The sequence below is a fragment of the Nylanderia fulva genome, unplaced genomic scaffold (genome assembly GCF_048542155.1).
Source record: "Nylanderia fulva isolate GAGA-0341 unplaced genomic scaffold, ASM4854215v1 Scaffold114, whole genome shotgun sequence".
Classification (NCBI taxonomy): domain Eukaryota; kingdom Metazoa; phylum Arthropoda; class Insecta; order Hymenoptera; family Formicidae; genus Nylanderia; species Nylanderia fulva.
In genome coordinates, this window is record NW_028189346.1 from 77,623 (window position 1) to 99,408 (window position 21,786).

A 21,786-nucleotide genomic window follows, 5' to 3' on the forward strand; every position below is an offset into this window, starting at 1 on the left:
TAAGTACTTATCTGCCCTCGTATATATATATATTTTTTTTTTCTTCTTTTTTCTCTCTTTTTTCCTTTTTCTTCCTTCTTCCCTCTCCCCCTTTTTCCCTTTTTCCCCCTTTTTCCCTTTTTCTTCTTTCCCTTCTTCTTTTCCCCTTCTTTTCCCTTCTTTATTTTTATTTATAATCGTTAAAATACACCTATTTAGCAATAGAAATATCGAACCAAGAAAAAGGACATTGTGTTACTTAAACAAATATTTATATTTTCATTTTTATTTCTTGTATGAATGAACTCATCGCAAACACAACTTTTGCATCCATTGTACTAAACAGAGACCTGATTGAAAACGGTAGTACTCTTATCACCCCCGATATTCGCTTTATTAACAGAGATCTTTGCTCTTTGAAGCGACCGCACTGCCAAAAAACATGATCTTCTCTCCGCAGATTCCGTTAAGTCACAATAATTGCAATTCGGAGAAGGTACAATGTCGAACCTGTGAAGACTTTCTGATAGCGAAGTGTGATCACATCTCAGTCTGCAAATGGAGACCACACTCCCCCGCGAAATGTCGAAATCCTGAAACCAGGGAACTCTATTTGATGTAAGACTGTTTTCCATATACCATATTGCTTTACATTTCCCTGTATTCTTGCACCGTGTGAAAAAAAGATCGAACAATTCATCCTTCCATTTCGAACTAAAATCTCTGATTGAGGTGTTGATATAATAATCTCTCCCTTGCTTCGGAGCTTCTTTAGCTGCTTTGTCTGCCATTTTATTTCTATTAATCCCACAATAACTAGGAATCCATACTAGCCTAATATGACCACCATCCTCATTAAACTCCTTGATACTGTGTTTAATTTCGAATATTAGGTGCGAGGTTCTATTTTGCAGACTAATATTACTTAGCGCCGTTAAAACTGATTTTGAGTCCAAAAAAATAGTAACGTTTCTAATTTGAAGTTCCTTCACTTTATTAATGGCTTCTAAAATAGCCATTGCCTCTAGAGAGAAAATGGATGCATATGAATGAGTTCTGTATCTACAACAAAGAGTTTTATCCCAGGAAATTAATAAAAAACCAGTAAACTCGAGATTTTGCGTTTTCGATCCATCTGTAAAAATGCAAAAGGATTCACTAACAATAAGCTCCTCTTTGAATAAGTCTCTAAATAATTGTTGGTTAGTGTTTGATAATTTATCGAATTTTAATCCGTTTTCCAAATTAACCAACGGTTGAAAGAAGATGGATGATAAAGGCTTTGAGAAACACAGAGGACGTGAGTCAGATTCAATAAGATGTTCTACTTTTAATAATTCTATGAATTTTTCTAGAATAATGGGAGTTTTAATTTTATCGACTATAATAGGATCATCCTTGATAAAGTTCTCTTAGCGTTTCTAAAATAGGGTGATCAGATTGAGAAAGAATCTTAGTGACAAACTTTTTACATAAAAATGCCGATCTTAGAAATAGGGGAGGCTCTTTACTCTCGGCTAACAAGAAGTTGGTGGGCGAGGAAGCTCTTAGTCCCAGCGCAAGTCTTAGAGCTTTATATTAAATCTTATCGAGTTTACTTTTCTGACTTTTATTTAACTCATGAAGTAAGAAGTAGCCGTAGTCAATACGTGACCTTATAAGGGCAATGTAAATTGATTTAAGAGTCTCGGATCAGCACCCCACCTCGTATATCTTAAGCAGTTAATAATCTTAAGAGGACATTGGCAACTTTGCCAAATATGAGTGATGTGTCGGTTCCAGTTAAGGTTAGAGGTGAAAGTAATGCCCAGAAAATGCACATAGGGTGAGGGATCAATCCTGTAGTCATTTACTCGTAAGTAGCAACCATTTTCTCTTATAGTACTTCTTCTTTTAAAAATACAAAATTTGGTTTTTTTAATAGAGAGCTCCAATCCTAAGGCAGTATGTACTTTTGAAATATCACCTATAGATTTCTCTAGTGAAAAAGTACCTCCCGAAAAATCTCTCGACGAGGTAAAGAGAGCTACATAATCTGCATATTGAATTTTTTTACATTCTTTTGAGCACCTCTGTTCCAGCTCGGAAACATATACATTGTACAAAATGGGGCTCAGCACACTTCCTTGCGGCAGGCCTTTAAAGACCCAGACAATTTCGTCTATGTCTTCAAATTGGCAATAAACCTGCCTGAAGTAAATCATATTATAAATAAAGGCTACTATTTTGGGAGGTAGTCCTTGTTCCACCATAGGCAAACCCGTCGAGTCTTCTGATTGGAGCATCTTGTGTTATTAACAGCATTATCTTTGTAAATGTTTCGAAAATGCTTATGCTGAGGATTTCTAGAAGAGTTTTCCGCTTTTCCCTTATTTTTACTTGTTTAAGAAACTTTTTTAAGGTTGTCACTAATAAATGAAGTAAACAAAGTATAGAGAGGTTGAATATCAGTTGTAGACAGAAGATTAACATAGAAATCCTAAATATCTTTGTCTAATAATTCTGCAAATATAGATCAGTCTGTTTTCTTCGAGTAAAGCTTTGGTCTACAATGTCTTATTTTAGCCGAGGTGATAATATTGATATTAATTAGAATGGAAAAGTGGTCACTACCCCAGGAGTCACCGTTTACTGACCAAAATGCGTTCAAACCCAACGAAGGGCTAACAATGGATAAGTCTAATATAGAAGAATAGTTTTGTTCCCAATTGACAAAAGTAGGTGTATCATTATTCAATAGAATGAGGTCAGAACCTGAGAGACCTTCTATGAGTGGAAAAATTTGGTCGTTTGGGAGATTAATCTCCTCCTATGAAAACGTTGTTTGAGAAACTTGAAAAAAAATTTTCCCAGGAACAGGAGTTAATATGGGGCCCATCCGGGGGCCTATATAAAGAGATAATCGAAATTTTACCTGAGTCCGTATACACTTAATTCCACAAATCTCCAAACTTCTCTGACAGTCCGGAATATCATCGAGAATAAAGTATTTTATTTTGGATCGTACCAAGATAAGCACACCTCCCCCTCTACGTGCAATGCGGTCGCTACGAATAACGTCGAATCCCCTGAACGAAATGGAGTCCCGGAAATCCAGCCAGGTCTCTGAAATGATGAAGATATCAACATCCTGGGAGCGAGATAATAGTTCATTCTTTTTGAATTTGAAACTCCTTGCATTCCACTGAACGATTCTAAGACCTTCAGTCATTAGAATAAGTTACCTGAATTAGAAGAATCTTTCACAAAAATACTAGTATGAAGATCGATTGTATTAATTATCTTTTGCAAAAGTTTATCTTGTTCCGGAGCAGCAATAATTTTTTTAAGAATATCTTCCAAGTTTCTTGGCATTTGTTGAAAAAGATCCGGAGACGATTTCTTACCATGATGCACCATGTCGGCAAATGAAGATGCACGGGTGTTTGACCAGCCATTTCGCACTGATGAGTCCTCTGCTCGAAGGGAGGAAAGGGCTGGAAAATTTCTTCTGTTTTTGTCTGGCACACTTAATGAATGATTTGACTGTTGAGTCTTTAAGATGGTCCTTCAAGCTTCTATGTATGATAGATTGTCTAGTGCCATGACTCTATTAATCTTAATGTTTAGTTTAAATTTGAGGCAATCACGACTGAGAGTATGGTAACTTTCCTTACAGTTCACACAACTAGGCGTAACTTTGCATGGGTCATTGGGAGAGATGGGGTTAAGGCCTCCACAGTTCAGACAAGATTCCTGTTCCGCAACGCAGCTTTTACTAGTATGCCCCATTTTACCACATTTATAGCATTTTCTGATAGGAGGGATATATATTGAAACAAAGAGATTAACTCTCCATAATTTAATATTTTTGGGAAAACCTTGATTTTTAACCTCTTTGCATACCGACTAGGAATCCACCCATTTTTTAAAGTCCTTTCTCTTTAGTCTGAACACATTATTTATTCTTAGTCCAGGGTTCTCTTTTTCCTAGGACTGCTGAGATTTCTTCTAGAGGAATGTCAATAGGGATGCCTTTGATTACACCCTTACGGAAAACCATGTACTTAGGGATGAACAACGTTAAGCCTAAATCTTGAGCTATTTTGTTGTGTATAGCTAAATTTACCTCCTGAAATGTGTCAAAAGACATTTTCCACGTATTCCACGAATGGAATTCCACTGACAAAAATTTTATATTTGCTTTAGTGAGAAGTCTTGAAACTTTGATGATGGATATAGACTTTGCGATCTTCCTGTCCCCTTATTTTCTTACATAAACTACAAACGGTGCTTTGCTGTGTCGGTCATACCAGTGCTGGTTGTATAGAGTTTCACTTCCTGAGTTCCTTGAAAAAGCGGTCTTGTCTTTAAAAAAAGGCCTTAGAAGAGTTTACCGATACTTTTGAGGAATTATTTTTTGATTAACATGCTTGTAAGGAGTGAGTCTCCAAATTATCTTTTTTATTATTAGCTTTTGGTTTCTTACTTTCTTTCTTAGCTTGATCTTCAGGTTTTGTTGATGGATCTGTCAGTCCCTGGGCAGAGGAAGAATCATCCGAAGTCACAGATCTAGATCTTTTACGATTGTCTCGTGTATCCACTATATATTCCATTATATCATTTTGCGACATATTCTGGGGGAGGTTGAGCTCACACGAATTCATGGTTTTAATTTCTTTATTCTCTTCATTGTTAAAACAGTCTGAATCAGAGGACGGGAGAACGACGTCTCTCCCGCCCTGAGACGGTAGAGTGAGGTTATCTATTGTGACAGACCGTATCTTCTGATAATTTTTCTTCAATGTGAGAGCGGGTGAGTATGACTCACACGAAGTCTTGGACCAAGGACCGGTCCAGAGTAGCAAAAAAGATCCTTAGGAGGTAAATATATGAGAGAAAAGACGATAATTTGAGCACCTTGCACAAAATGCTTATGTATAATTGCGCGCCAAAAACAGCTCATTTCTGTGCGTAAAGCGGCCGATTTCCCACGCCGCCATCTAGCGGCGACGCGGTGAGTGAATAAGCTGCATTCAAAGCCATTGCCTACGGCTAAGCCGCGTTCAAAGTCATTGCCCACAGCTTCAGCCGGTAAGCTACCAATCTTTTTATATCAATCTAAACTAAACAAGTTAAAGAAACAATAATTGATCTAACACAAATTCTAAAAATAATATAATTAAATTTAACCCTTCTTCTGCTAAACATTTCTATAAATCGTACTAAATCATATCTTTCTAATTTTAATAAAAGAGCAGCTAAAATCATAGACCCATAAACTGGAGCCTCAACATGTGCTTTAGGTAACCACACATAAAATATAAATATTTATATTTTAATATAAAATGCTAAAAATAAAATTAAATAATCTCAAAATTTTATAATATAATTTCTTAATAGATATATATTTAATAAATTTAAATCTAATCTATTATTTAATTTATATAATTTTAAAATATAAACAAATAAAGGTAAAGAAATAAATATTGTATACATAAGTAAATAATTTGATGCTCTTAATCGTTCATAATTTATCCCTCAATAAATAATTATAATAAAAGTAGAAATTAACCTTAACTCGAATATTAAGTAAGATATAATTAAATTTAATGAAAAAAAAAATTATTAAAATAATACATATCATTAAAAATACTAATAATTTTTCTTTATAATTGTTGCGGATTTTGAAGAGAGAGAGAGAGAAAGAGAGAGAGAGAGAGAGTGTGTGTGTGGGGGAGTGTGAATGCATCTCGGAGTGCATTCTTCGCCTTGAGACGAGCGCAGCTAACTGCGCTGAAACAGCCGCTCGAATTTGGCGCGACGGTTCGCGCTAAATCTCCGTGCGCCAATCGCGAGCGAGCGCGCCCCGCCATATCGCAAGATCGCGCGTGTCTTTAACGCTCGAAATACCTGTCGTTTGAACGGTGACAGGTAACCGTCTCGTCATAAAACATAACCGACGACAACAAATGATTTTGCCCTCCGACATTCGAGAGAATTCTATCTTTATGTGGAAGGAACACAAACACGGTGTTCCTTACCTCGGAACTCTCTCGAAGGTCGGTAGGAAAACAATCACGCTGGTCCTCGTTCCTCTGATCGAACGGAGCTATCGTAGGCCAGTCGTTCGCGCGCACAGACAGCTTTCCTTTTTTCGCTCTTCTCGATTTTCGTCGCACTCCTCGCGGGAGAGCGATTTTCTTGTCATTGGGTTGCACTTCCGGCAATCATCGAACGCTTCTAATTGCAGTTCGCTTGCATTAGAGCATTTCTTTTGTGCTGTATAATTATTTGTGAAAATATATATATTGTGTGCCGTGGACTTTCACTACTTCTCTTTTTTTTGTGCCGTCCTAAACTTGACACTCGCGGCCGCGCACTAACTGTAATCACTCCGCGTAGCACCGAGTATTGCACATCTTCTGGTCCTTCGAGCCGGATTACTCGACAAGTCGTTAATTTGTCGCGCCCGGCACCTATTGAACTTCGCCGTCGGGGTGAGTGCGGGCTCCGTGACCGTGTGAGTGTCCAGTGACCTGTGACAAAGAAAATGGACATGGATCAAATGATCGACGCTCAGCATGAGCTCTACCTACGCATACTGCGTAGCGTGGAGAACTTGAAGAAGATCGGGGCGAGCAAATTGAACGCCCACACTGTCCAGGCTGCAATCCGCGTCCTGGATGATAAATGGGCCAAATTCACTGAACAGCATGAAGAGCTCCGCGCCCACTTCTGGAAGGAGATCAAGCGGGAGAAGTACACCACCGAGGACCTCCTCAGCAAGGTTGAGACGGCGTATTATGGGCAGCGCTCCGAACTCGCCGGACTGGAGGAGCAGTTCATCGAGCCTGTGGGGCCCGCCCTCGGCGAACGGGTCCGAGAGACGGCTCCGTCCCGCCGAACGTTACCGCGGATCAACCTACCGCAGTTTAGCGGCAAGTTCGAGGACTGGCCAGCCTACCGAGATCTGTTCAGCTCCATGGTCCTAGGAGACGCGTCCTTGACAAAGGTTGAACAGCTGCATTACCTGAAAACCAGCGTAAAGGGTGATGCTGAACAGCTGATTCGCAACCTGCCGTCTACTGAAGAAAATTTAGAGGATGCGTGGGACTTGCTGACCACGTATTTCGAAAATAAACGCTTACTGGTCAGATCATACCTGACAGCCTTCACTTCGCTGCCGCGATTGAAGGCCCCGTCAGCCGATGGACTACGCCGACTGTTCCACGGCGTGCTCACGACAGTCGGTGCACTGAAGGGCATCGGGCGCCCGATCTCCGACTGCACGGACCTATTCGTCCACCTGGTCGTCGAGCTGTTGGACGCTGAAACTCGGCGTGAATGGGAGAGCTCCCTCGGAAGGTCGTCGGAGCCTCCGTCCTACGACAAGCTCCGGGAGTTCCTCCAGGAACAACTGATGACCTGGGAGGTCCTCCAGTCAGTGAAGACCGTAGCGCCTGCCAAGCCAACGGAGAAGTCCAGCCGCTCCTCTCGCAGCAGCCATGTGGGTACCAGGGGGTCTGATCCGAACCGCAGCTGTCCACTCTGCAAAAGGGATCACTTCATTGCTTATTGTGAGCAGTACAAGAAGAAGACGGTTAGCGAGAAACGGGAGGCCATCAACACTCACCAGCGGTGCTGGAACTGCCTGGGTCGTCATCTGCTAGCCGACTGTAAGTCGCACAAGGCGTGCGCCACATGCTCCGGCCGGCATCACACGACGTTGCACGACGCCTTTGTGGCTGTGGCCTTACCTGTGACTGCCTCCTCATCTTCGACGACGACGGTCCACGTCGCGAGGCGACCACCCCGGGAGTGTGGACCGGCGCTTCTGGCAACTGCCCGTGTATTCGTGGCCGACCGCGTGGGCACTCGGCATGCGGTCCGCGCGCTGATCGACCCGGGCTCAGAAACCTCGCTGATAGCGGAATCCTTAGCGCAACGACTTCGGCTCCCGCGGACCCCATCGTCAGTGGCCATCTTTGGAGTGGGAGGCATCCAAACGGGCGTCACCCACGGACGAATCACCGCCACCGTTTCCTCTCGCGATGGACACTTTGCGCTCGCCGTCTCGCCGCTCGTCTTCCCACGACTCACGGTGTACGGCGGAACCTCGGAGGGCGAGGCCCGTTCCTGGCCCCACCTCGACGGCCTCGAGCTTGCAGACCCGGAGTTCCACCGCCGGGATGCTGTGGAGTTGCTGCTTGGCGCCGATGTCTATCTGGACCTCGCTCTGCCGGAGGGCTTTCGCCGAGGAGGACCGCGCGAGCCCGGTGCCCTGTTGACTCGCTTTGGCTGGGTGCTGCTGGGCGTCGTTGGAGCCGGTCACGTCGCGACCCCCGTGTCGTCTCTCCAATGCTCCACGGGTGACGATCTGGTAGCCCTCGTACGCCGCTTCTGGGAGACCGAAGAACCTCCTCGGGCCGCCTTGCCGCTGACCGCTGACGAACAGGAGTGCGAAGATCATTTTGTGCGCACCCACGTGCGACTTGAGGACGGTCGCTATCAGGTACGACTACCGTTCCGTACGGGGCTGCCGGACCTCAGCTCCACGCGCCGCACCGCGTCACGGCTCCTCGACGTCATGAGGCGTCGGTTCATTCACGATCGCGAATTCGGTGGACTGTATCGCGACTTCATGAACGAGTACCTGACACTCGGACACATGTCGCCTGTCTCAGCCGCGTCGCCCTCACCAGGTTCCAGAATCTGCTTCCTGCCTCACCACGGGGTGCTACGGAGCTCAAGCACGACGTCCAAGATCCGGGTGGTGTTCAACGGCTCGGCGCGTACTGGCGGCGGGTCGTCACTGAACAACAGTCTGCTCACCGGACGTAACTTGCTGCCGTCGCTAGCCGACACCTTGACTCGCTGGCGGCGACACCGCTATGTCTTTGTCGCCGACATCAAGATGATGTATCGTCAGATACAGCTGCACCGCGACGACCGGGACTTGCAGCGGATCCTGTGGACAGAGGGAGACGAGGTCAAGGAATTCCAGCTGAATACCGTGACGTACGGCCTAGCGAGCGCACCGTACCTCGCCATCCGCGTGCTCCATCAACTCGCGATCGACGAGGTTGGTCGCTTTCCGCTGGGCGCCGATGTACTGCGGCAGGATGTCTACATGGACGATGTACTCACCGGAGCCGCCACCCTGGATGCAGCGGGCGACCTCCTGGATCAGGTGGCCGCGCTCTGTACGGCGGGCGGCTTCCCGCTTAGGAAGTGGGCTGCCAACGACGATCGCCTTCTGGAAAAAATCCCGCTCGCACATCGCTTGGACGTCATGACAGGTGCCCGACTGCCGTCTGAGAGTCACTCCGTCCTGGGCCTCCGATGGAATCCGAGGGAGGATGTTCTCTCCCTCTCCGTCCGACCAACCTCAACGGCGCTACCGACGAAGAGATCGGTACTCTCGCAGACAGCACGTCTCTTCGACCCACTAGGCTGGTTGGCGCCGATCATAGTCCGTGCCAAGCTGCTCGTCCAATCAGCCTGGATACAGCAGCTAGACTGGGACGCTCCGCTGACAAGGGACGACGCCGCCGCGTGGACCCGATTGGAAGAGGAGCTGCCCTTGCTTGAGGAGATCAGGGTGCCACGCTGGTTCCAGAGTGACGCCGCAAACCACTCGCAACAGCTGCACGGATTCTGCGACGCCTCCGAACGAGCCTACGCTGCCGTGATCTACCTCAGGGGCGTGATCAACGGGCAGCCCGACGTGACCCTGGTAGTCGCTAAGACCAAGGTCGCACCGGTCAAGCGTGTATCGCTTCCCCGCCTGGAGCTTTGCGGGGCCACCCTCTTGGCTAAACTGGCCGAACACGTCCGGTCCTCCTTGGGCCTTGAAAGATCGGCGGTGCATCTTTGGACGGACTCCACAGTCACGCTCGGCTGGATCCGAGGACACCCTGCAAGATGGACAACGTTTGTAGCCAACCGAGTCGCCGAAATCCACCGAGACAACCAGGACGCAAAATGGCGGCACGTACCCGGCAGAGACAATCCAGCTGACTGCGCCTCCCGGGGGGTGTCGCCGAGGGAGCTGCTACGCCATCCGTTGTGGTGGCATGGGCCGACCTACCTCAGCGGTCATCCTGACACCTGGCCGAAGGATGTAGGATCCCAGGAAGAGACCAGCCTGCCAGAACAGCGACCACAGAAATGCCACGTGGTCAGGGAAGTGCTGGAACCTGAAGAGCTTCGCCGATTCTCCAGCCTTCGCCGGTTGCTACGCGTATCCTCCTGGATCTGGCGTTGGGCAACTCGCCAGCGCCGCCCCGCCAGCGACGCTGCTGCTCCTGACCTACTGAGGCCGGAGGAGATGGACGCCGCCCTGACTCGATGGATCCGGGTAGTCCAGGGAGCGAACTTCCACCTAGAGCTGCGGGACCTCCGTACCGGGAAATCACTGGCGACCAGAAGCTCACTCAGGAAGTTGACTCCCATGCTCGACGATGAGGGGGTCCTGCGGGTTGGCGGGCGGCTGAAACACGCTATTCTGGATGCCGACCAGCGACACCCAGTCATCCTACCACCTGAATCTCACCTCACCTACCTGGTGATCGATGCCGCTCACAGACGCACCCTGCATGGTGGAGTCCAGTCCACCGTGGGGAACATCAGGGAACGGTTTTGGATCCCACGCGCCCGTCAACTGGTGCGAAGCCACATACATCGCTGCCTACCTTGCGTACGATGGCGGGCGGCCACTCCGCAACCGAAGATGGGAGATCTGCCGAGGACGCGGGTCACACCAGGTCGACCCTTCCTTCACACCGGCGTGGACCTCGCTGGCCCAATCTGGCTCAGGACGACGAAGGGCCGCGGTCACAAAGCCCACAAGGGCTTCCTGGTAATCTTCGTATGTTTCAGCACCCGCGCCGTCCACCTGGAGGTGACCAGCGACTACTCGGCCGAAGCCTTCCTCGCCGCCTTTCGCCGGTTCGTGTCGCGTCGAGGGAGATGCACGGCCCTGTATAGCGACTGCGGCACCAATTTTGTAGGCGCGGATCGACAACTTAGGGAGCTCTTCAGGGCGGCGAGCGGCGAAGTCCACGCCCTCGTTGGCCGCCTGGCAGACGAGGGAGTTCGGTGGGTCTTCAACCCGCCGTCGGCTCCCCATTTCGGCGGCCTGTGGGAGGCGGCTGTCAAGGCCGTCAAACATCATCTGCGGCGCACCATCGGAGAGGCTAAGCTCACCTTCGAGGAGCTGTCCACACTCCTCGCGGAGGTCGAAGCCTGCCTAAACTCAAGGCCCCTCGGGGCCTTGTCGGATGATCCAGACGACCTTGACGCCCTGACGCCGGGACACTTCCTGGTGGGAGGGCCTCTCCTCAGCATCCCGGAGCCGTCCCTCTTGGACACCCCTCCTAACCGTCTGAACCGGTGGCGACTTCTGCAGCAGATGCGGGATCATCTCTGGCAGCGATGGACCCGCGAATACCTGCAGGGACTCACACCACGGTCCAAGTGGTGGACCTCCCGAGGGAACATCTGCGAGGGTCAGCTGTGCCTCATCAAAGGAGAGAGCACCCCGCCGTGCCGGTGGCCGCTCGCCCGAGTTACGCGTTTACACCCGGGCGAAGATGGCCAAGTGCGCGTGGTGGACGTCCGCACCACCGTCGGTGAACTGACCCGGCCAGTGGTCAAGCTGGTCCCACTGCCGACGGTAGCCGTAGAATCCGGGACCCCCGCGTAACCGCGTGTCTCGTGCAACCTCGCGCTCAGCAATACCTGTGAAACATCGTATAAAAAAAAAAAAAATTAGTTATAAAATTAGTCGGTTGTCTCACTATTGTCAATTGTACTGCGTCAACTCTTCTCATACTTACCTGTCTAGCATATTTTGTCGTTTGTCGCAGCTCCACTCGCTCAGCACGTGGCACATGGGACTCCTAACCTCGCCTGTCAAAACTCGCGTTCGCGCTCGACCCGCGGTCGCGACGATAACCCAGGCGACACATTATCCCTAGCAACCCTAGGGTAGTTCGTCGCGTGTACCCGACGAAGGCGGGCGGGATGTTGCGGATTTTGAAGAGAGAGAGAGAGAAAGAGAGAGAGAGAGAGAGTGTGTGTGTGGGGGAGTGTGAATGCATCTCGGAGTGCATTCTTCGCCTTGAGACGAGCGCAGCTAACTGCGCTGAAACAGCCGCTCGAATTTGGCGCGACGGTTCGCGCTAAATCTCCGTGCGCCAATCGCGAGCGAGCGCGCCCCGCCATATCGCAAGATCGCGCGTGTCTTTAACGCTCGAAATACCTGTCGTTTGAACGGTGACAGGTAACCGTCTCGTCATAAAACATAACCGACGACAACAAGTGATTTTGCCCTCCGACATTCGAGAGAATTCTATCTTTATGTGGAAGGAACACAAACACGGTGTTCCTTACCTCGGAACTCTCTCGAAGGTCGGTAGGAAAACAATCACGCTGGTCCTCGTTCCTCTGATCGAACGGAGCTATCGTAGACCAGTCGTTCGCGCGCACAGACAGCTTTCCTTTTTCGCTCTTCTCGATTTTCGTCGCACTCCTCGCGGGAGATCGATTTTCTTGTCATTGGGTTGCACTTCCGGCAATCATCGAACGCTTCTAATTGCAGTTCGCTTGCATTAGAGCATTTCTTTTGTGCTGTATAATTATTTGTGAAAATATATATATTGTGTGCCGTGGACTTTCACTACTTCTCTTTTTTCTTTGTGCCGTCCTAAACTTGACACTCGCGGCCGCGCACTAACTGTAATCACTCCGCGTAGCACCGAGTACTGCACAATAATTTTTTTTTCCCTATCTTTTTAAATTGTTAAAAATATTGTTACGTCCTCCGGACGTTCTAAAATGTTACGTCCTCCGGACGTTCTTTCTCGCAAAAGACGTCTCTCGCACACACTCTCACTCACTCGCGGCTCGCGAAATAAATACACTCTCTTATGAAGAAATGATCCTTTATACAATGATGAAATACAATGACTAATGTACACGCGAAAGAAAGAAGATTGCTCTCTGGTCAAGTCACGTCCGTACGAGATGACAGCTAGACCAAAACTGTCATGGAGCCTGAAAACAACCACCGGGCGGTTGTCAATAAACAACCCCCCTTAACGATGAAGCTCCACGACACAAGGGATGATATTTAGGGGATGAAAGATCAGGGACGTAACACTGCCCCCTTCTTCAAGATTGTCATCCCGACAATCAAAAACAGAGGGCTATCCAACGCTGTACAATAATTCTGTATTCCGATGCCGACCTCAGGACTCCGACGAATTTTCTTGTTTTACCCTGAGCTCCTGCCACAGGTTACCAAACAATCCGCCATTCTGGATCCCGTCGCACATCCGTTGGACTATATTCGCCAATCCAAGTCCACAGTACAACTGTATCAATTGTCGATTCCAGGACACCGACGAGTCTTCCTGCCCTACCCTGGGCTGCTGCCGCAGGTTACCGAGCGACTCCGTCAATTTGGTCCCAATCGACTTTCAAAATTCCTTGAAGATAAGTCCCAGTCTCCCTTTGTCCTCCGGTTCAGACAAGGGGGGGGGGGGTATCTTCCGTGGACCCATCGTCCCTCATGGACTCTCCAAGTCCCTGTCTCGGCATTTGCCCAAAGTCCCGCGGGAAAACCACGGATCAAAAACCGCGGGCAAGACAGTCTTCTTAGAGTAGAATAAAGACGGATGAAGATTTTCTCCCTCGAAGACTAAGCTGGGAGATCAATTTTTCCGCCATTCAGGAAACTTTTCTCAGGTCAAAGACAAATTTCTTTCCAAATTGAAGACTCTGTAATGAAAAATAAAATGCGCAGTAATTTATTCTATTTTTTTTTAAATTAAAACATCCCCCCAAATTTTTAAATAAAAATCGACATTTTCGGGCTCCAATCTACTTAATTATTTTTCTAAACTTCTCTCGAGAAAAGGAGCTAATCTATCTGAATGTACAATTTTCCTCTTATGTCTAGACGATTTTTCTATGCAAAACACCACGTCACTAAGTTTTTTTACTATCCGGAATGGACCTTCCCAACTTCCTAGTAATTTCGGAGCTTTCCCTTTAACCCTACGAGGATTATAAAACCAAACCTTCTGTCCTACTTCGAAAAGAATTCTTCTGGCACTACGATCATAACGAATCTTCATCTGAGAAGATTTCAAATTCATTCGCTCTCTAACCGAAGAATGAATTTCTTTTAATTTCTCTTTTAGATTTCTAGTAAAATTTTTTCTTGGAAGTCTTCCTTCAGAAGATTCAGGATTTCCTCGTAAAAGATCCACTGGTAGCCTTAGTTCCCTACCAAAATATAGCTCTGCCGGAGTCATGCCAGTGGTTTCATGCTTCGAAGATCTGTAAGCTAAAAGAAACATGGAAATCCATCGATCCCAGTCTTTTTGATCTTCCGATACGTATTTCGCTAGGAAATTTGAAATAGTCTGATGTTGGCGTTCTACTTGTCCGTTAGATTGAGGATGCAAGGCGGTAGTTCTGGTTTTTCTTATCCCGAGTAATTTCATTAATTCTGAAAAAAGTTGTAATTCAAAATTCTTTCCTTGATCAGTGTGAACTTCACTTGGAATTCCATGCCTTGAGATAAATTGATTAACAAAGACTTCAGCGACCATTTTAGCTCTGATATTTTTAATAGGAAAAGCCTCCACCCATTTAGTGAAGCAATCTACGATAACAAGCAAATATTTGTTTCCGGATCTTGTCGAAGGAAGAGGACCAAGTATGTCCATCTGTATTCTCTCTAATGGAGCTCCAACGTTAAAAATTTGTAAAGGAGATTTCCCTTTTCCTGAAGGACCTTTCTTTGAAACACAGATTTTACAGGTTTTGCACCATTCCTCAACATCTTGTTTGCAGGTTGCCCAGAAGAATCGTTTTCGAATTTTTCCTAGAGTCTTATTGGCTCCGAAATGTCCTCCTGTTGGAGAATCATGCGTCTCCTCTAATATTTCCTTTATTCGTACTCGAGGAACCACGAGTTGGAGAAAATTTGATTTTAAATTTGGAGCTTCCCATTTTTTATAGAGGATCCCATTTTTCACAATCAAAGAATCCCAATACGACCAATATATTAGAGTTGAAATGTCCTCTCCGACTATTTCTGAGTGTGGGGGACGAATTTTTGTTTCCTTGGCACGAAGAATAAATGAAATGTCAGGATCTTGTCGTTGCATTTCACGCCAATTTTCCAAATTTTTGCCTTCGAACACAATACGAGAAACTGTTTGTTCTCTCTCCTCTGAATTTTTCTTTTCCACTTTTGCACAATATTGACAATTGTTTGATTCACAAAGTCTTCTAGACAATCCGTCAGCATTATTGTGAGAAATCCCTTTACGATAGATAATCTCAAATTCGCATTGCTGTAATCTTTCCATCCATCGAGCTAATTGACCTTCCAAATCTCTGAAAGATAAAAGCCATCGTAACGAAACATGATCCGTACGGATTAAAAACTTTTGTTGACCCAAAAGATAATGACGAAAAAATTTTATAGAATCTACTATCGCTAAAAGTTCCCGACGAGTAACGCAATAGTACCGTTCGGCTTTATTAAGCACACGACTAAAATAAGCAATTACTTTCTCTTCTCCATCTTTCTGAGACAACACTGCACCGATTCCTATATTCGACGCGTCGGTATCTAATAAAAATTCTCCCTTTTCCCTTGGAAAAGAAAGAATTGGAGAAGAACATAATAAAAACTTTAACTTTTCAAAAGCTTTTTGACATTCATCTCCCCATATGTATTTAATTTGACCTTCTGTCAACATGTAAAGGGGTTTAGCTAAGGAAGAGAATCCTTTAACAAATTTACGATAATAAGAACAAAATCCCAGAAAACTTCGTAATTGTTTTTTTGTGTGAGGTATTGGCCAATCTTTAACAACGGAAATCTTATCGGGATCTGTAACAACGCCTTCCGCAGAAACCACATGACCCAAATATTTTACAGTTTTACTAAATAATACACATTTCTTCGGATTTATTTTTAAATTTGCTTCTCTTAATCGTAAAAATACTGTTCTAAGATTGTTTATCATTTCAGTAAAACTTTTCCCAAAAATTATCACATCATCCAAATAAACAAGGCAAATTTTTGATAATAAATTTTGTAAAATCTTTTCCATAAGGCGTTCAAATGTTGCAGGGGCGTTACACAACCCAAAGAGCATAATTGTAAATTGCCAAAGTCCTTTTCCTATTGAAAAAGCCGTTTTCTCTTTGTCTTCGGGACGGATCTTAATTTGCCAATACCCACTTTTAAGATCAAGAGTGGAAAACCAAGAATTACCTGTTAGCTGATCAAGAATGTCATCAATTCGGGGAAGGGGATAAGAATTCTTAATAGTCACCTCGTTTAATTTTCTATAATCAACACAGAACCTTATAGAACCGTCCTTCTTTTTAACCATGACAGCAGGAGAAACCCATGGACTATGTGACTCCTCAATTACTCCACGTGAACTCATATCTTCCAAAATCTTATCGACTTCTTTCCTCATTTGAATCGGAATCCTACGAGGAACCTGTTTTATGGGAGGGGAATTTCGCACATTTACAATATGTTCTACAACACTACAATTTCTCGCAATAATGTTCTCAGAAAATAAATCATCAAATTCATTAAGAAAATCGACAAAACTTTCCTTTTCTATTTTAGTTAAATGTTGAGAATTCATTTCATAGAGTTCTTTCAAGGGGATTGGAACTTTTTTAAAAGAATCTTCAATTCTAGCTATTTTTTTTTCAAACGTCGGAATTCCAAAAGCCGATTCAAAGATTTTTTCCAAATTTACCATTTTTAGAAAATCTATTCCCAAAAGACATTCATTATTTATGTCTGCAATAAACATTGGAATTTTTAACGAATATTTCCCTAATTCGACTTTAACTTCTGCCCAAAATTCTACACGAACTTTTTCTCCGGTGGGATATCTTAAATTAACAAAATTCTTAGAAATCTTCCTTTTCTCTTTTTCAACAAATTTGCTATTTATTATGGAAACATCGGAGCCCGTGTCAACCTTGAAAGAACATACTTTATCATCTATTTTTCCTTTAAAAATGAAATAATCATTATCCTTAATTCTATTTACATTTAATATAACTTCCGAGGAATTTTTCACGGAAGCCAAACTCTCCCCGGTAAGCTCGGCTAAACCAAGTTTCCCTTTTCAATAGGACATTCGTACCGAAAATGTCCGATTTTCCCACACGTCCAACATTCTCTTTGGCCGGCGCTAAATTTGCTGCCTGGCCAATTTCCTTTTCCGTTCTTTTCTTTCTTATCTCTTTCATCCCGTTCGCTTTCTAATTTATTACCCTGCGCGTTCTTTTTTTCAATACTCGAAAAATTTTTATTAAAATTAAAATTTCCTCTCTTTTTTTTGTAACCCTCCCCTTGAATTATTTTTATGGCTTTTGCCCTTTCAATTGCCAAACTCAATGAGGTTATATTTTCTAATTGTAAAGTTCGTTTGACAAAATTATCATATATCGCTGAAATGAATTGCGCGCAGGCGATTTTATCTCGGATTTCGTGTGGGCACTCGGGATACGCAAGGCGAACCAATCTTTCGAGTTCCGAACCTAATGTTGCCAAATCTTCCCCAAACTTTTGTTTCCGATTTGTAAATTGAACGTAATAATTTTGTGATAAGAGTCCTTCTCCAAAACGCAATTCAAGTTTTGATATTAATTCGTTGAATTCTAAATTGAACACGTCTTCTACCGTCTCTAATACTGAACGCACTTTTCCCCTCAAACTCGAAGCGAGTGCAACAGTCTTTGTCGTATCATCCCAACTATTTGCTTGAGCAATTAAGTTAAACTGCGAGAAAAATTCACGAAGTGATACTGTCCCGTCATAAGTATCAGGTTTTAATTTGTACCCTAATATCGCGCGAAAATCGTTCTCCCTCTCATTTAAAAAATGCGTACCCGAATTTCCACACGTTCTATTATTAGAAGGACTTAGCTGTAGATTTTGTGGTCGAGAATGAATCTCCTTCAAGGCTAGAAGTTTCTCGTCGTGACGACGCAGCATCGCCGCAATTTCGTCCTCTCGACGAGTCTGTTCCTGTCGCATCTCTCGCATTTCAAGAAGGAGAACCCGAAGAGCTGTAAATTCTGTTACCGCCGGTTCTCCTGCGACTTCCGGTAACGAGCCCGTTTGCTCTCCTGATTCCTCGCTGCCAATCGTTCGAGACGGAGCTTGTGAACGGGTAATCCTCGGGGAATGTATCATTCTCGACGTTCCGTTCCGCTGCGGTGAGATATTCCTTCGATCCGATCCCGGACGAGCCCCCAAAATGTTACGTCCTCCGGACGTTCTAAAATGTTACGTCCTCCGGACGTTCTAAAATGTTACGTCCTCCGGACGTTCTTTCTCGCAAAAGACGTCTCTCGCACACACTCTCACTCACTCGCGGCTTGCGAAATAAATACACTCTGTTATGAAGAAATGATCCTTTATACAATGATGAAATACAATGACTAATGTACACGCGAAAGAAAGAAGATTGCTCTCTGGTCAAGTCACGTCCGTACGAGATGACAGCTAGACCAAAACTGTCATGGAGCCTGAAAACAACCACCGGGCTGTTGTCAATAAACAACCCTCCTTAACGATGAAGCTCCACGACACAAGGGATGATATTCAGGGGATGAAAGATCAGGGACGTAACAATATCAATCCTATAATCCATATTCTTAATATTAATAAAAAAATGAATAAAAATCATATCCAATTACATGTCTGTTGGATATGGATGGCGAATCGAATAGCGCGCTTCTTCATGAATATTCGAGGGGGACGCGGCTTATCGATATTAGATCCAAATTCCGCCGAGAGAGGAATCGCGATAGAGCCGGGCTCAAAGATCGGTGCGTAGGAGAGGACTGTAGAAAGAGTACCTGAGAACCGAGTAGAGCATATCTCGACACTCCAGAGGAATAATCTTTCACGACTCCTAATTAACTGTATCCAAATCCTATACTGATACTTTCTGTTAAATATATCTTAAATATTAAGCAAAGACATAACAATATCTTAAATTAATCCATAATTATCCTTAAATATAAATTCAAATATAAATATAAATCTTATAAAAAAACTTAAATTATAATAAAATAGATTTTTTTATTAAAAAAAATTATAAACCTCTAAATATAAAAAAAAATAAATTTTATCATATAAATTAATTTTTAATAAATATAAATTTAATTAAAACTTTTTTATATTATATCTATAGTATATCTCATTACCAAAAATTCGAACAATTAATACTAATAAAGATAATACTAAAATTAAAATTATTATTTCTACAATTATTAATATAACTCGAATTTTCCGTATATTGTCTACACTTAGACTTAGAATTTTATAAAAATTGGTACATACACATTCCTTTATGCGTTTTATTTATTTTTATTGTCAAAAATTTTCTAAAAAAATTTTAAGGGGGGGTTTAGGGGGAAGGGGGCTACTTTTTAATTGACAAAACTTATCTGTGGATGCAATAAATTTGAATACATTACAGTTTATGACGGAAAATACAAAAATAAGTATTTTTTGACTCTTTGATTTTTTTCATACGACGAACCATTTTTAAGATAATCGACTTAACAATTAAGACACCTGTATCTGTATCCTACGCCTCAACTTACCGGCAAGTTTTGCGCGAACTATGTAGTTCGCGCGCAAAGTACTATCCGCTCAATCCACAAATAGTAGATTAGAAAAGATAAAAACAAACATAAAACAAAAATAGCACTACATAGTTCGCGCAAAACTTGCCCGTAGGTTGAGGTGTAGGGTACAGATACAGGTGTCTTTATTGTTAAGTCGATTATCTCAAAAACAGTTTGTCGTATGAAAAAAAATCAAAGAGTCAAAAAATGCTTATTTTTGTATTTTCCGTCATAAACTGTAATGTATTTTAAATTTATTGCATCGACACATAAGTTTTGTCATATTGAAAAGTAACCCCCCCTCCTAAAACCCCCTTTGAAATTTTGTTAGAAAATTTTTGACAATAAAAATGAATAAAACGCATAAAGAAATGTGTATGTACCAATTTTCATAAAATTCTAAGTCCAAGTTTAGACAATATACGGAAAATTCAAGTTTTTTGGGGAAACTTTGGGGGGCTGTAGCTCAGAGGGGTGCGTTTCCGGACATATGTTTATAGGACAATTTTACCTTATTTTGACTTGTAGAATATGCCTATTTTTTCTTTACTATCAATTCTGGGACACCCTGTATGTTTCAATTTTACCTTATTTGACTTGTAGAATATACCTATTTTTTTTTTACTATTAATTCTGGGACACCCTGTATATATTCAATTATATTATTTCTAATCATAATTAGAGGTTTATTAATTATCTTTTTTTATTTTTCAAGATTAATTTCCAATGAACAAATAACATTTAAATTTAATATGAATACCCACTAAATAATATTACTATTATTACTATAATATACCTTCTTCTATCTCTCTTTATTATTATTAAAATTTGTTCAACAAAATCTTTACCCTTACGAAAAATTAATTAAAATTCTATTTTAAAATTATAAATAAAACTTTTATTAAATAAATTAATAATATTTTATTAAAATTACCAACTTCAATTAATATCTTTTACTGATGAAACTTTGGTTCATTATTAGGTTTATTTCTTTTAATTCAAATTATTAGAGGATTTTTTTTATCAATACATTACTGCCCAAATACAAACTACGCTTTTAATAGAATTATTCACATTATCCAAAATATTAATTTAAGATGATTAATTTATAATATTTATATTAATAAAGCATCAATATTTTTTATTTGTATATATATTTATATTAGACGAGGATTTTAATATAATTTTTATAAACTTTATAATACTTGATTAATTGGCGTAACAATTTATCTTCTATCAATAACCACAACATTTTTAGGATATGTTCTTCCTTGAGGTCAAATATTCTTTTGAGGGGCAACTGTAATTACAAATTTAGTATCAACTATCCCTTACATTGGTAATTTGACAGTCCAATGAATTTGAGGGAGATTCTTTATTAATAATGCTACTTTAAACCGATTTTATTCTATTTATTTTATTCTTCCATTTATTATTATAATAATAGTATTAATTCATTTATTTTTTCTTCATTTAACATAATCTTCAAATCCGTTAGGAACAAATAGAAATTTAAATAAAATTTCTTTCCACATTTATTTTACCTTAAAAGATATATATGGATTTATATTTTTTATTTTAATTTTTTTTCTTATTAATTTAGAAATACCTTATATTTTTAGTAACCCTGATAATTTTCTGCCAGCTAATATATAGTAACCCCAATTCATATTCAACCTGAATGGTACTTTCTATTTGCATATGCTATTCTACAATCCATCCCAAATAAATTAGGGGGAGTAATTGCATTATTATCATCAATTATTATTTTATATTTTTTACCTTTAATCTCCGTAAAATTTAATTCATTATTTTTTTATCCCTTATATCACAATATTTATTTTGAATTTTCATAAATACTTATATTCTTTTATCATGAGCAGGAGCTCAACCTATCGAAATACTTTTTTCCTTATCAGATAAATTTTATCATTCTGTTACTTTCTTTATTTTATTTTATTACCTTTAATAATAAAAATTTGAGATTCAATAATTTTTAAATAAATAATTTAAAATCTTTCCCTCCTTTTTTTATTTAAATAAATTTAAAATAATTAAAGATAATTTTTTACCTTTAACTCTATATTTTAAATAAACTATAATTATTAAATTAAGTTA

General features: G+C 42.3%; 2 protein-coding genes and 2 pseudogenes across 2 annotated transcripts; 1 reads left to right on the forward strand and 3 right to left on the reverse strand.

The window, feature by feature from the left end:
* Positions 1-317: 317 nt before the first annotated feature.
* On the reverse strand, positions 318-998 carry LOC114944772 (uncharacterized). Its single transcript, XM_085489028.1, has one exon. It carries the CDS (start codon positions 996-998, stop codon positions 318-320), a length of 681 nt encoding a protein of 226 aa, XP_085345154.1.
* A 1,364-nt stretch (positions 999-2,362) lies between these two features.
* Positions 2,363-3,190, reverse strand: LOC146724826 (uncharacterized; annotated as a pseudogene).
* LOC114944771 (uncharacterized) lies at positions 3,190-4,592 on the reverse strand (annotated as a pseudogene).
* A 1,919-nt stretch (positions 4,593-6,511) lies between these two features.
* On the forward strand, positions 6,512-11,668 carry LOC114935146 (uncharacterized). The gene has a single exon (XM_029307889.2). It carries the CDS (start codon positions 6,512-6,514, stop codon positions 11,666-11,668), a length of 5,157 nt encoding a protein of 1,718 aa, XP_029163722.2.
* Positions 11,669-21,786: the final 10,118 nt, after the last annotated feature.